Source organism: Erpetoichthys calabaricus, chromosome 1, assembly GCF_900747795.2.
Source record: "Erpetoichthys calabaricus chromosome 1, fErpCal1.3, whole genome shotgun sequence".
In the NCBI taxonomy this organism is placed as follows: Eukaryota; Metazoa; Chordata; class Cladistia; order Polypteriformes; family Polypteridae; genus Erpetoichthys; species Erpetoichthys calabaricus.
Genome location: NC_041394.2, coordinates 326555023 through 326569583, shown reverse-complemented (window position 1 = coordinate 326569583; position 14561 = coordinate 326555023). Strand labels below are relative to the sequence as shown.

The window sequence follows — 14561 nt, the reverse complement described above, 5'->3', positions numbered from 1 at the left end:
AGCCACAACACAGTCCCTTAAGCACCAACACACCACACACTTTCTTCTCCTGCACCACCACTCCTCGCAGGCAACCTCATCTTTCTCCTCCACCCGACTCTGGCCACTGAGTGGTGGCTGCTGGCTCCTTTTATTGGGCACCCGGAAGTGCTCCAGGTGCTTGATTACCAACATCCGGCTGCACTTGTGGTGAAACTAGTGCCCAAAAGGGTCCAGCAGCTCCTGCTGCAGCATCCCCTGGAGGCGCCTGCGGAATCCAACAGGGCTGCACAACACTCCAACCCCCATGAAGCCCAGCGGGAGTCCAAGGCACCGCTGCAACCCAGGAAGGCTGCCATCTAGCAGCCATCTGCCATCTGGGGGTGGGGGAGATACTGGGTTTCCCATCCTCGCTCCCCGGGAAGATATGCTGCAGGGGGCATCCCGGCCGGGCATAGGCCCTGGCCGCCTGCCACAATATATACACGAGGGGGTACCCAAAAATAAACAGAATCTATGCCTGGCACACAAACTTGATTTAGTCATGAATTTAGCTGCTATGTGTAGCATACTAACAGTATACTGTGGTAGTCTGCCAAGTGGTGTTGCTCTGTGTTGTTTGTAAGGCATTCTGGGTTTTTCTTGGTGCTTATTAAGCGTGTTCTGCAATTTTTGTGATGGTCGATCATAATGAACAGCGAGTCTGTGTTAATTTTTTTTTTCTCAGGGAAAACAGCTGCTGAAACTGTACTGATGCTTGAAACTGTTTTTAAAGAGGAATCTTTAAGTAAAACACAGGTCTACGAGTGGTTTTTGCATTTCAAATGAGGGGAAATGTCACACACAAGACTGACCAAGATCTGGCCAACCTTCCACAATTAGGAATGATGAAAATCTTGAAAAGGTTCACAATGCAATTTACGAAGATCATTGTCAGGCTATTGAAGAGATTTCTGAATTGACTTATGTGTCTTGGAGTTCTTGCCACCTTCCCTACTCGCCTGATCTTTGCTCTGTGTGACTTTTTCTTGTTCCCGCATATGAAAAAAGAACTCAAAGGAAAGCGTTTTTTTTGTACCGTGGAGGAAGTCAAAGAGAAATCACTGCCAGCATTGGACAACGTTCCTCTTCAGCAATTCCAAAAATGTTTCCACCAGTGAGAAAACCATTAGGACAAGTGCACTCATTCACATGGGGAGTACTTTGAAGCAGACTACAGTTTCAGCAAGTGAAAATTATTAAAACAATTTTTTTTTTAATTCCAGTTATTTTTGGATACCCTATCGTATATGTATATATTAAATTGAGCATTATTTGAACAAAAGGGTACCAATATTTTTGGGTGCAATAAAAACATAATGCAATGACAATATCAAATTAAAAGTTCATCTGATAACAAATCATTAATATGTACAACAATACTACACACACACATTCACAATCTTACAAACTAAACTAGATTTTAAAAGGACCCAAAACAATTAAACTGAAACATGACTTAAAAATACGCACAGATACACAGTACTTTATTACACAAAACAAGATATAACAGAGATGAAAGCATTTAATTAAAAAACAAACAAAAAAAAAAGAAATTGTGTTTCAACTTTAAAATATGCTATGACGTAGCTATATTGCACTGTATTAAACAAAAGCAGACTAAAATAGTGAATTAAAAAAAGAATATTGAAAAACTGCATTACCTGTCAATTAGAATAAAGAAAATCAAATAGGCTTTGAACGAAATGATGAGTCTTTTGATCTAATGCATTTACTTCTTAAGAAAATAATGTTTAAATAAAAGTATTTTCTGTACCAATCAACTAAACTTGTATTTTTCTACATCCATAGTGTACTATAGGGATATTTTTAATGTGCAATAATAAAGCTGACTCACCGTATTTACATCCTTTGATTTAAAAATACTAGGTCTCTGCTCATTGTAGAGAATGGGCCAGTGAAATGCTAAGTTTCAAGCCTTCTCTTGCCTGAATATTTGTCTCCCTGGGGACTCTTGCTTTTCTGCAGCTTCTCATCCTCCATTGGTGGTGCCTGCTCCCTTTAATGTGTTACTTTACGTCTTTCTTTGACATCTTGTAGAGCACTTTGAGCTGCGTCCATTGTAAAAATTTTCCATAGAAATAAGTGAAGTTGTTACATCTCTTCATCCTTTTAAGAGCTGTACGTGTGCTTCTGTTATTATTGAATCCCAGCTCTTTCCTGCCATATTTCTTGAGCATTTGGGTTCTTCCTATTGCACTTCTTAATCACCTCACAGTTCCTTTCACAATTATTTTTCAATATCTCAAGTCCATGTGAAGGGAGACACCTTTAACTTACGTGACTTACAAGATCAGCACATATTGATTATTGATTACACACTCACACTTTATAATTTGGAGCTCAGGACAGACAGGTGATTTTTTTCTGGTCATATAGGAAACAAAACCTTGTAAGAGTTTGCAGAATGCAAGTACTACCCTGTAGGCATTAATTAATGATACTTTTCTGCATAGTCTTCACTTTTTCTTTTTCTCTCCAGTATGAATTCTTCTGTGTCTATGAAAACTGCTACTGTCTGAGAATCGTTTGCCACATTCAGAACAACCATATGGCTTCTCCCCAGTATGAATTCGTGTGTGTTTTTGAAGACTGCTCATTAGCATGAATCGTTTGCCACATTCAGCGCAGCAATACGGCTTCTCCCCAGTGTGAATTCGTATGTGGATGTGTAGATGACTATTGGTAGAGAATCGTTTCCCACATTCAAAACAACAATATGGCTTCACCCCAGTGTGAGTTCTTGTGTGGATCTGAAGACTGCTACTGTCATAGAATCGTTTGCCACATTCCGAACAGAAATATGGCCTTTCTCCTGTGTGAATTCTTGTGTGAGTCTTAAGAATGCTATTGGTGGAGAACCGTTTGCCACAGTCAGAACAGGAAAATGGTTTCTCTTGAGGGTCAATTTTCTCCCCAGTGTGTATTCTTATATGTCTCTGAAGACTGCTACCAGTGGAGAATCGCTTGCCACAGTCAGAACAGCAATGAGGCTTCTCTCCAGTGTGAATTCTTATGTGTTTCTCAAGGCTATTACTAGCAGGGAATTGTTTGCCACAGTCAGAACAACTGTATGGCTTCTCTCCTGTGTGAATTCTCGTATGTCTTTGAAAATGACTTATTCGTAAAAATTGTTTGCCGCATTCAGAACAGCAATATGGTTTCTCTCCTGTGTGAATTCTTGTGTGGTCTTGGAGATTGCTACTGTGGGAGAACCGCTTGCCACAGTCAGCACAGGCATATGGCTTCTCTCCAGTGTGAATTCTCTTATGTCTCTGAACATTACTTATTTGTGAAAAATGTTTGCCACAAATGGAACAGCTGTAGGGCTTCTCTCCAGTGTGAATTCTTGTGTGAGTCCGAAGATTGCAACTTGTGGAGAATCGCTTGCCACATTCAATACAGCAAAACTGCTTCTGTTTTGCATGCCTACACGGATTATCTTTGGGCTTACAACTTTTCTTCCATCCTTGACTATGAAACAAAGCCTCTGAATTCTTATTTTGCACCTGTTGGTAAGTGCTGCTGGAATCATGTACAATGTAAGGAGTATACTGTAGAGGGGATGGTACCAAAATCTCTGCTCCTGATGTCAATTTCTTCATATTTTTATCAAGCTGTATTTGTAGTGGTCCGCTCTTAAGAGAGATCAGATCAAATGAAAATGATGAGATGCTGTTGTTCTCTTGTAAATCTGCAGAAATATATAAATATACAAATAAAATCTATAAAAAATTTAGAAGGACATCTGACTAGAGGCAAACTTTTTAGTATAAAATAGCTTAATCTTGTTAAAATGCACCTCATTCTTATTATGGAGTTTCAACCCCGGTACTACTTCATTTTAATCATTGTCACATTCATTTTCTTCTTCATTTAAAAACAAAACAAGACAAAAAAAGTTGTTTTGAGTACTAAGTGAAGCCCCACAGGAAAAAAAGAAAAAAAAAAACACAAAACTTTGGATAAGACACTCAAAATTTTATAAAGACAAGGTGACAATCCTGGTATTTCCCGGGTATAGTTGTACAGGTGCTGGTCATAAAATTAGAATATCATGACAAAGTTGATTTATTTCAGTAATTCCATTCAAAAAGTGAAACTTGTATATTAGATTCATTCATTACACACAGACTGATGTATTTCAAATGTTTATTTCTATTAATGTTGATGATTATAACTGACAACTAATGAAAGTCCCAAATTCAGTATCTCAGAAAATTAGAATATCAATTAAGACCAATGCAAAAAAAGGATTTTTAGAAATTTTGGCCAACTGAAAGGTATGAACATGAAAAGTATGAGCACGTACAGCACTCAAAATTTAGTTGGGGCTCCTTTGGCCTGGATTACTAAAGCAATGCGGCGTGGCATGGAGTCGATCAGTCTGTGGCACTGCTCAGGTGTTATGAGAGCTCATGTTGCTCTGGTAGTGCCCTTCAGCTCTTCTGAATTGTTGGGTCTGGCATATTGCATCTTCCTCTTCACAATACCCCATAGATTTTATATGGGGTTAAGGTCAGGCAAGTTTGCTGGTCAATCATGAACAGGGATACCATGGTCCTTAAACCAGGTACTGGTAGGTTTGGCACTGTGTGCAGGTGCCAGGTCCTGTTGGAAAATGAAATCTGCATCTCCATAAAGTTCGTCAGCAGCAGGAAGCATGAAGTGCTCTAAAACTTCCTGGTAGACGGCTGCGTTGACCTTGGACCTCAGAAAACACAATGGACCAACACCAGCAGATGACATGGCACCCCAAACCATCACTGACTGTGGAAACTTTACACTGGACCTCACGCAACGTGGATTCTGTGCCTCTCCTCTCTTCCTCCAGACTCTGGGACCTTGATTTCCAAAGGAAATGCAAAATTTACTTTCATCAGAGAACATAACTTTGGACCACTCGGCAGCAGTCTAGTCCTTTCTGTCTTTAGCCCAGGCGAGACACTTCTGACGCTGTCTCTTGTTCAAGAGTGGCTTGACACAAGGAATGCGACAGCTGAAACCCATGTCTTGCATACGTCTGTGCCTGGTGGTTCTTGAAGCACTGACTCCAGCTGCAGTCCACTCTTTGTGAATCTCCCCCACATTTTTGAATGGGTTTTGTTTCACAATCCTCTCCAGGGTGCGGTTATCTCTATTGCTTGTACACTTTCTACCACATCTTGTCCTTCCCTTCGCCTTTCTATTAATGTGCTTGGACACAGAGCTCTGTGAACAGTCAGCCTCTTTAGCAATGACCTTTTGTGTCTTGCCCTCCTTGTGCAAGGTGTCAATGGTCGTCTTTTTGACAACTATCAAGTCAGCAGTCTTCCCCATGATTGTGTAGCCTACAGAACTAGACTGAGAGACCATTTAAAGGCTTTTGCAGGTGTTTTGAGTTAATTAGCTGATTAGAGTGCGGCACCAGGTGTCTTCAATATTGAACCTTTTCACAATATTCCAATTTTCTGAGATACTGAATTTGGGACTTTCATTAGTTGTCAGTTATAATCATCAACATTAAAAGAAATAAACATTTGAAATACATCAGTCTGTGTGTAATGAATGAATCTAATATACAAGTTTCACTTTTTGAATGGAATTACTGAAATAAATCAACTTTGTCATGATATTATAATTTTATGACCAGCACCTGTATAATGGGTTAGAGTAAAAAAGCAAATAATTCTGTCTTTTAAGAATTGTCGATCCATTTGTCTTTGCTGACAGAAATGCAACTGTCCTACTCATCATCTGCCTTAACATCTTATCTACTCTCATGAGTACAGAATGTGTTCTTTTTGTGTGATTAAACTTCATAATTGTAGTAACTCCTTTGCAGTTTAGGATCCAGTGCAGAAGAGGAAGCAAGATGCTTCTTTGAGTGCTAGTGCACGTAGCAGTACAAACAGAATTAACAGATTCTGAGTTGGCATTAAATGAGTACAGTGAACGCTGGGCAAAAAAAGGCTGAGACTTGCCGTCAGTTTTTCTGGAAGTGCCCTACTCTCCACTGTCACTTTCAGACAACGTTCTTGCCTGTGTCATGTTAAAATAGCGGCCGGTGATTTAAACTCAGCACTAAGGCTTAGTGCAGCTGCATTTAGTTGGGAGTGAAAAAAAACAGCCATAGATGGAATATGGATTGTTCATTTATTTTGATTTGGCAAAAGAAGTTTATGTTTTCTTTTTCTTTAATGATCCCGGGGTTATTATACACGTGGTTTCATTTAGTTGAGTTAGACTGTTTGTGTTTGATTCATGTTTGGTGTTGGGTATGAGTGTTCATTGCCCCTGCGTCGAGGGAATGGTACCTCCCTAAGCGACTGCTTGCAGGTCGAGGGAATGAAACTCTTCTTATAAGGATGGCATTGAATGCGGCAATTGGGGGTTGATTGTTTGTAGAAGAGCGAGAGACAGTGAGTGAGGAACACCAGTAGTTAAGTGAGAAAGAGCTAGGTGGCTGAGCAGTGGACTAAGGAAATTTGTGTAAGTGCCCATCATTTTTTTCACATTGAGTTTGTTTTACTTTTGTGGTTAACCCAAAGGATTGTTTTGTTTTTGACATATTAGGGGGCCTCGCTCGCCATTCCCCCGGTCTGAGCTACATGCCAGCCACTTTGTGTCTCTGCTGCTCGTATATTTGGATTTCACTTTCGCCAAACAACAAGTATTTTAATTCTCGCAGTTACGACTCTTCATTGGGAAGAAACACTACTTTTCCCTGATGGCAACACGAATTAGACCAGCGGTTCTCAACCTGTGGGGCGCGCGAAGTAACAAAAAAGTGAGCGCAAATGTTGCCATATGTGGCATAATTTCGCTATTCGTAGGGAAATTTAAACTTGTAGTGGTGTATCGGCAGCAAAAAATATAGGAATAAATTTTATTAGGGTTTCAAAAAAACATTAGGGGGGCGCGATTAAAACTGTTATGATAACTCGGGTCGCAAATACTTAAAGGTTGAGAAACACTGAATTAGACAATCTACAAGTCTTAGACTTAAAGTTTAAATCCAAATAATATATTCGATCTCTTTTCGCTGTTCCATTATTTCACCGAGTAATAATTTCCATTTGTTAGCGCTAATGTGATCTTTACTATCGGTTTTTTGAGACTTTTGAATTTTCGCACTTTCATAATCTCTAACCTGCTCTGCATGTGTAACACGTCATTTTTGAACCTCTTTACGATGTTCTACTATATCTTCTACTCTTTGTCTTTTCTTCTACTGTTTGTCTTTTATTTCCAATGCCATCTTTACTATCAGTTTTTTGAGACTTTCAAATTTTAGTATTTTCATAATCTCTAACCTGCTCTGTATATGTATTGCACCATCATTTTTGAACCTCTTTATGACGTTCTACTATATCTTCTACTCTTTGTCTTTTACTTCCGACTCCGCTTGGAGCTGAGAGTTGATTCACTAAAGCAAATTTGAGTAGGGAGAAAAAGCGCTATATGAGTGTAAAAAATATTTCTTAGAAGACAATTAATTTTATATTCATAAAGTTATTTTTGCATTTTATGTACTTGTATTGCATGTTCGCCAAACTGATCTAGACAGCACTCATGCTAACCTAAGAGACTTGAATTGTTGACACAGTACTCAATGGCATTGTTTTATGAAATATGAAAGAATTAAGCAGGATTACAGGGCTTGTCAATTAAAAAGGTTTCCTTCTTTTATTGAACTCAGTACTTACACAATGTTCCCTAAGATTGAATAGCAGCTTGCATTTCTGGGTTTAGAAGGAAAAAAAAAACCCCTAGATTGCTTTTTAGGTGAATTACGTCGGCCACAGACTTTACTTTGATTTGCTATTTGAACACCTACCTTCTCCTCCCTGACTTTGACAAGATGCTTTCTCAGGCTGGCTTGCATCAGACTCTAATGGTTCAGGCTTCATATGAACAGAATGATCCTTTAGGGAGCAGTGCCTCTTCGGAAGGGGGCCTACCCCAGTTACCCCTTCATCTGGGCACATACACCGAGAGGAAAACTCTAATCCGAGGTCTTCTTTCTTGATGCTGTCTAAAGTTTCACATTGCTGTATATTTGTGCTGTCATTTTTAATGCCTACATCCTCCCACTCACAATCCTCCACCTTAACGCTCGGACTCTCTAACGGATAATAGACAGACTCCCATTCACTGTCGTCTTCTTCTTTTATGTTCATACTTCTTTTCCCCTTGGGATAAATGACTAGGTTGCCCTTGTCCCATTTGTTATCATTTCTCCTCTCTATTGAGAGCCCTTCTTCACTTTTACACTCCTTGCCTAGGGAGTCCCGCACAGCCAGGTACACGTCCTCCATTTTATACATTTAAGCATAGTAGAAATGACAGCTTCCTCTTTTTCTCTGTGGAGAGAGAACAGAGTAAAATGAATTTAGAATTACACTTAAAAAGGACTGAACTCCTACGAGTTTCACCTTTAATCCCTTTCTGTGTAAGGAAAAGGCCCACAGTGGAGCATGCATAGAACAACCTCTCTGACACGATGCTGTCGATAACACTACCAGACGTGTACAAATGCATTTACTTAGCACTTGTTGCATAGAATTTTAGGATTTTTTTTTTTATTTTTTAAATATGAAATATTCTTGTATGAATCTGCAAGAGGCTACCGACTTGTGTAGCTGATGCTGAAATTGTGACAACCTTTAGAAAATATGTGGATGAGATAGCAAATCAATTTAGATACCAGCTACCCAAAAAAATCTTGATTAAGCTTGAAAGGTCTGCTAAACTGGCCTCTGGGTGTGTTTGTGTTTTCACCCTGCAATGGACTGGTGCCCTGCTCAGGGACTGTTCCTGCCTTGTACCGCTATGCTTGCTGGGAAAGGTCCTTGCTTACCTGAGACCCTGCAGATATAGTGAGTTTGGAAGATGGATGGGTGGACGGACGGTCTCCTGTCATTTGCCAAACTACTAATGTTTTGTGAGGACAGAAGGGCTTGCCCAAAGAGAAGCAACCATGTATTTAGGTTTAATTTCAACCACTGAAGTCTTCCTCTGCTTTTCATTATCCTTTTACTTGTTGATTATTTTTGGTACCGTCTATTTAATGGTTATGCAGTGGAATGTGTTCTCTTTGAACTTCCCAGGCACAGCAACTGCTGCCTCAATACACTAAAGCACCAGCTTTCATCGGTAAGAAAATGACTGTAAACAGCATGAAGCGAGGGGACTAAATCAGAAAATGGCATTTCAAAGCCTCTTAACCCATTTCTGAGTCATTGTGGGCTGAATGCACAAAGGTAATCCCTACATTCTTCAAGGCTGTTAAATTGTTTCCTGTCCCATGGATCCCAGCAGCACTAATATTCAAATTTGACTCAAGTTTGACATAATGATACCGGGGAATATGGCTGCAAGCCCCTGTGTTCTGCAATATTCCTGCAAAGATTAACCAAATAATTTCAAAAGAACAGAACTTCACACATAAACTAGTAGTGAGCCATGTACAGTATCTTATACAACACTTTATTGCAGACTAATCATTTGCCTCAGCCAAAGAAGTGCAGGAATGCTGCTTTCAACCTTATCCAGTACTAGCCATGCCCCGCGGCTCCTCCCGCGTATTAATAAAACAGGACAGTGAGGAGGGCACTGCCTGGCTCCCCACTCCTGAAATCACGCGTCCCTAAATTACCCACCCCCACCCCCCACTGATCAGCCAGAATATATCGCTCATTCAAGTGAACTATGATTCTTAGCGTGATAAGAGAAGTCACAAAATCAACCGGAATGTTCAAGAAAATTATAGAAGAAACCCGCTCTAAATCCGTTGAGTAGTTCTCTTGTTCGCTAGCTAAGCGAATGTAAGGTACACGCCCCGAGGCAGGTGCGTGAGTGAGGAGGGTCCCGCCCCCTCCCTTCGGTCTCGGATTCGCGCAAATAAATCGGTGCCGCAAGTGAGCTATGATACATAGCACAATGAGAGAAGTCGCAAAATCAACCGGAACGTTCAAGCAAATTATAGAAAAAAAAACAAAAAAAAGGTCTAAATCCGTGAAGTAGTTCTCTCGTGAAAAGCTGACAAATATACAGACATTGGATTATATATATATAATATATATATATATATATATATATATATATATATATATATATATATATATATATATATATATATATATATATATACACACACACACACACACACACACACAAAGAGAGAGAGAGAGAGAGAGATAACACACAACTTTGAATGTTTAATAGATTATTATAGAACATTTCTCAGCATCTACATTGAAACTTGATGGGGGATTGATTTGTTTCGATAAACTTGACTTGCTTGTATGGAATGTTATTGGATTTTAATAAAATCAATAAAATGCTACAAGAAAAAAGAAACTTGATATGCCATCATTCATTATTTGCACAAGGGGCTGTGACACAAATAATAAAAATTAAAAAAGCACTAAGCCATGGTATTTTCTGCAATAAAAAAAAGAAAAAACTCTGGGACCAAACATGACCTAATAATTTTAGCCTTTTCCAGACCTGATTGATGTATTACTGAGAACAACCTGTGTTTCCATTAGGCATTCTGTACTTTTCCCTAGGGTCGATCTTACAGCATTCTCATTGCTTTAATTATCATAAAAAACTTTTACTTTGTGAAAACTACAGCTTCCTTTAACAACATAAACATTTTCAGGTTACAATGCTTACAACTTTTGGAATGGAAATAGATACACACAATCCGGAGCAATCTGACATTATTACCATAATAATAAAATAATAATTACAAAAACAGATCGCGTTTTCTAGATACTCAAAGTGTGGACAGTGTGGAGCCGTTTCAGTCACTGCCAATGTCCAGCATCTACCTGGATGATGTGACCGCAGCCATGCAGTTTATGGCCGTTCTCTCGCCACACATTAGCTATCGGGTGTTTGAAGGGGTGAGGGAGACAGTCAATAAGGGACAGCGGATAATTAGGGGCCCAGAATGGACAAGGTGACGGTGCACAATGTAGCATGGACGTCAGGGTACACTCTGTTCTTTTTGAAGAATGCCCAGGGATCTTTTATGACCACAGAGAGTCAGAACCTTGGCTTTGTGTCTCATCCATTGTACTGCACCATTTAGGAGGTGTGATCAAAAATACGGTGAAAAAAAAAATATATATTACAGTAAGAGACCCATTGCCATTAATCCCCCTTGCTTCAAACACACTCATCCCATCGTTCTTGCCATGAAGCAGTTTTCGAAGTCCTCTTTCGCAAGTGTCTTTAGTTGCGCTGTCGTGGTTGCCTCGGCGTCCTGTGTGTCAATTAAGATCCAACATCAAGGTGATGATGATTGTGTTTTTTGACCCTGGAGGAATTGTGAGAGCTGAGTTTGTACCCACGAACACTACAACAATGCCTAAATATTATAAGGGCTTATTAGAGCGTTTAAGAAACGATGTGCTTAGAAAACGACATGAGGAACAGGCAAATGGTATCCATCATGAAAACGCTCCGTGTCACACAGCGCTTCTGGTATGGCAATTTCTATCAAATAAAAACATCATGGTGTGTTGTCATCTACATTATTCACCAGATCTCGCACCATACGACTTCTGACTCTTCCCCAAAATCAAAATGACCATGAAAGATAAACGTTTTTAATTGAGTCAGGACATCGAGGCACCCATGACTGCACAACTACAGACACTCAAGGAAACAGACTTCCAGAACTACTTCAGAAAGTCACAAGAACGATGGGATAAATGTGCTCTCGGGGTAGGGGTTGGGGGGTTGGGGTATTTTGTGGGGGATTAATGGAAATGTGCCCTTTACTGTAATATATATTTTTATTATTATTTAAACATTCACCATAATTTTTGATCACACCTCGTATACTGCACAGTGCACTGGGCACCCACTAAAGGCCTCACCAACACCGTTAAGTATTGATGACTCTCGTATTTAATTAGATTAAAACTATATTTTAAAGTGCATGTATTGAAGAAGGCGGCACGGTGGCGCAGTGGGTAGCGCTGCTGCCTCGCAGTTGGGTGACCTGGGGACCCGGGTTCGCTTCCCGGGTCCTCCCTGCGTGGAGTTTGCATGTTCTCCCCGTGTCTGCGTGGGTTTCCTTCAGGCGCTTCGGTTTCCTCCCACAGTCCAAAGACATGCAGGTTAGGTGGATTGGCGATTCTAAATTGGCCCTAGTGTGTGCGTGTGTTTGTGTGTGTCCTGTGGTGGGTTGGCACCCTGCCCGGGATTGGTTCCTGCCTTGTGCCCTGTGTTGGCTGGGATTGGCTCCAGCAGACCCCCGTGACCCTGTGTTCGGATTCAGCGGGTTGGAAGATGGATTGAAGAACATATTACAGTGTGCATGATCAATCAAGAACCCTTTTATTTTTAACAGTACCCAATGCCTGTATTGCACCTTATAAAATTGAGGACACATCTACTGCATTACATGATGCGCTAGTACAGGAGTTGAAATTCTTTTAAAATGACCTGGCAGTATCCTATACAGAACAAAAGCATGCTGAATATGTGTCTCTATTAAATATGTTACGCTTATTAAATAAGTTCAATCATCATAAAGCGTATTTGACGTTTCAGAGAAAGCAGCTTTTACCCTCAGTTGCAAAGCCCAATCATCTGCGTGGTTTGGACTGAACGTAAATCAGATTATGTTCTTTAAACTCGTCCGGCACGAATCGCCGTGTGTCGTAAATAGAGACGACAATAAATCAGCTCAGCGGTTTACTAAAATGATACGCCCTCAGCGAGATCAGAGTGTGCGTCGATGTTAAACTCGGCTAGACGAAAAAGTACACTGTGGTGACGCTTTCGAGTGACGGCGGCAGCAGCATGATTTAAATAGCTACAGGACTCGCAGATGCGACATGGGTAGTAAGACCGTGAGGCCTGTAGGCAGAAAGTACTCACACAGTGTCCGTACGTTAGAGACGCAGCGCAATGGCAGCTGCTGGATGTCTCTCGTGTTTAGCGAACCTCTAAATACAGTGAATCCAATACCGGGCGGATTAACGCCAGTCGGAGCTCCTGACCTGTCCTCCATAAAGCAACCCCGCCATGAAATAGAAAGAGAAACACAAAAAACAAAGCACAGTTTGGAATTACTGCCGCGTCCTGTTTTTCAAAGTGTGTACTGATCTGTGACTGAAAAAGCAAGTCACTTAAGCAGCGGCTGATTTATATCTGGTTACTTTATAGTAGCATTTACACTCTGTTATCGTATAAAGGAAGTTGTTGTCACAATATTTAGGCTAGGGGCAGACAGGTGAGCACATCGTTAAGGGTCGAACAGAACCCATTCGACAGAAAACTGAGGATTTGGAGCGGTCCATCGTTGGGTAAGATTCTGCAGTTTCATGACGCTATACTCTGCTATCGCTGCCTTCGTTGCATTTCTCATTCTCGCGATCTCTTATAAATTGTATAAGTACGCACCTTTCTCTCTTTCGAAGAATCCGTTTCTTAAGTTGAGACCCAGAAACTAACCCAAAGGAACCGTTTGATTTGCAAGTTCTGTATTTGTAGCCAAGGAAACACATCAGTGTTTTTTTTTTTTGATGCGTTTTATGTTTGAAGGCGTTGTACTGCCATCTGCTGTGTGGAGGGCGACATGCTCGTGATGTTCAAAATAGAATTTGGTACCTTAATTTAATGTAATACTGCAAAGGTGTTTTAGTTTTCTGCCTCCCCAAAAGTACAACTGATATTCGAGTCATTATCATTTTTTCGATTAAATAAGTAATTGCATGCTTGAAGATCTTCTTCTTCTTTTGGCTGCTCCCGTTAGGGGTTGCCACAGCGGATCATCTTCTTTCATATCTTTCTGTCCTCTCCATCTTGCTCTGTTACACTCATCATCTGTATGTCCTCTCTCACCACATCCATAAACCTCCTCTTAGGCCTTCCTCTTTTCACCTTACCTGGAAGCTCTATCCTTAACATCCTTTTCCCAATATACTCAGTATCTCTCTTCTGCACATTTTCAAACCAACGCAATCTCGCCTCTCTGACTTTGCCTCCCAGCCGTCCGACTTGAGCTGACCCTCCAATGGCCTCATTTCTAATTCTATCCATCCTCGTCACACCCAGTGCAAATCTTAGCATCTTTAACTCTGCCACCTCCAGCTCTGACTCATGCTTTCTGATCAGTGCCACTGTCTCCAACCCATATAACATAGCTGGTCTCACTACCATCCTGTAGACCTTCCCTTTCACTGATATTCGTCTGTCACAAATTACTCCTGACACTCTTCTCCACCCATTCCGCCCTGCCTGCACTCTCTTTTTCACCTCTCTTCCACAATCCCCATTACTCTGTATTGTTGATCCCAAGTATTTAAACTCATCCACCTTCACCAACTCTACTCCCTACATCCTCACCATTCCACTGACCTCCTTTCATTTACACACATGTATTCTGTCTTGGTGGTCCTACTGACCTTCATTCCTCTCCTCTCTAGATAGTAACTACTAAAAAATACACTGGTAGAAAAAAGGGGCCATACATTCAAGATAAGAAAGAATCCAAAGATCAGTGTTCTTTA

General features: G+C 40.6%; 1 protein-coding gene across 1 annotated transcript; it reads right to left on the bottom strand.

Annotated features, from left to right (window-relative positions):
- Positions 1-1785: 1785 nt before the first annotated feature.
- Positions 1786-13563, bottom strand: LOC114664528 (gastrula zinc finger protein XlCGF57.1-like). Its single transcript, XM_028818678.2, has 3 exons — positions 13453-13563; positions 7859-8384; positions 1786-3733 (listed from the first exon to the last, which is right to left on the bottom strand). The coding sequence occupies exons 2-3, from the start codon at positions 8346-8348 to the stop codon at positions 2499-2501; spliced, it is 1725 nt and encodes a 574-aa protein (XP_028674511.1). The 5' UTR covers positions 8349-8384; positions 13453-13563; the 3' UTR covers positions 1786-2498.
- Positions 13564-14561: the final 998 nt, after the last annotated feature.

Coding starts and splice junctions, on each gene's coding strand:
- LOC114664528 (XM_028818678.2), bottom strand. CDS start 8,348: ATGTATAAAATGGAGGACGTGTACCTGGCTGTGCGGGACTCCCTAGGC. Junction 3,734..7,858: donor TCAAAGTCAGGGAGGAGAAG/GTAGGTGTTCAA, acceptor ATATTTCTGCAG/ATTTACAAGAGAACAACAGC.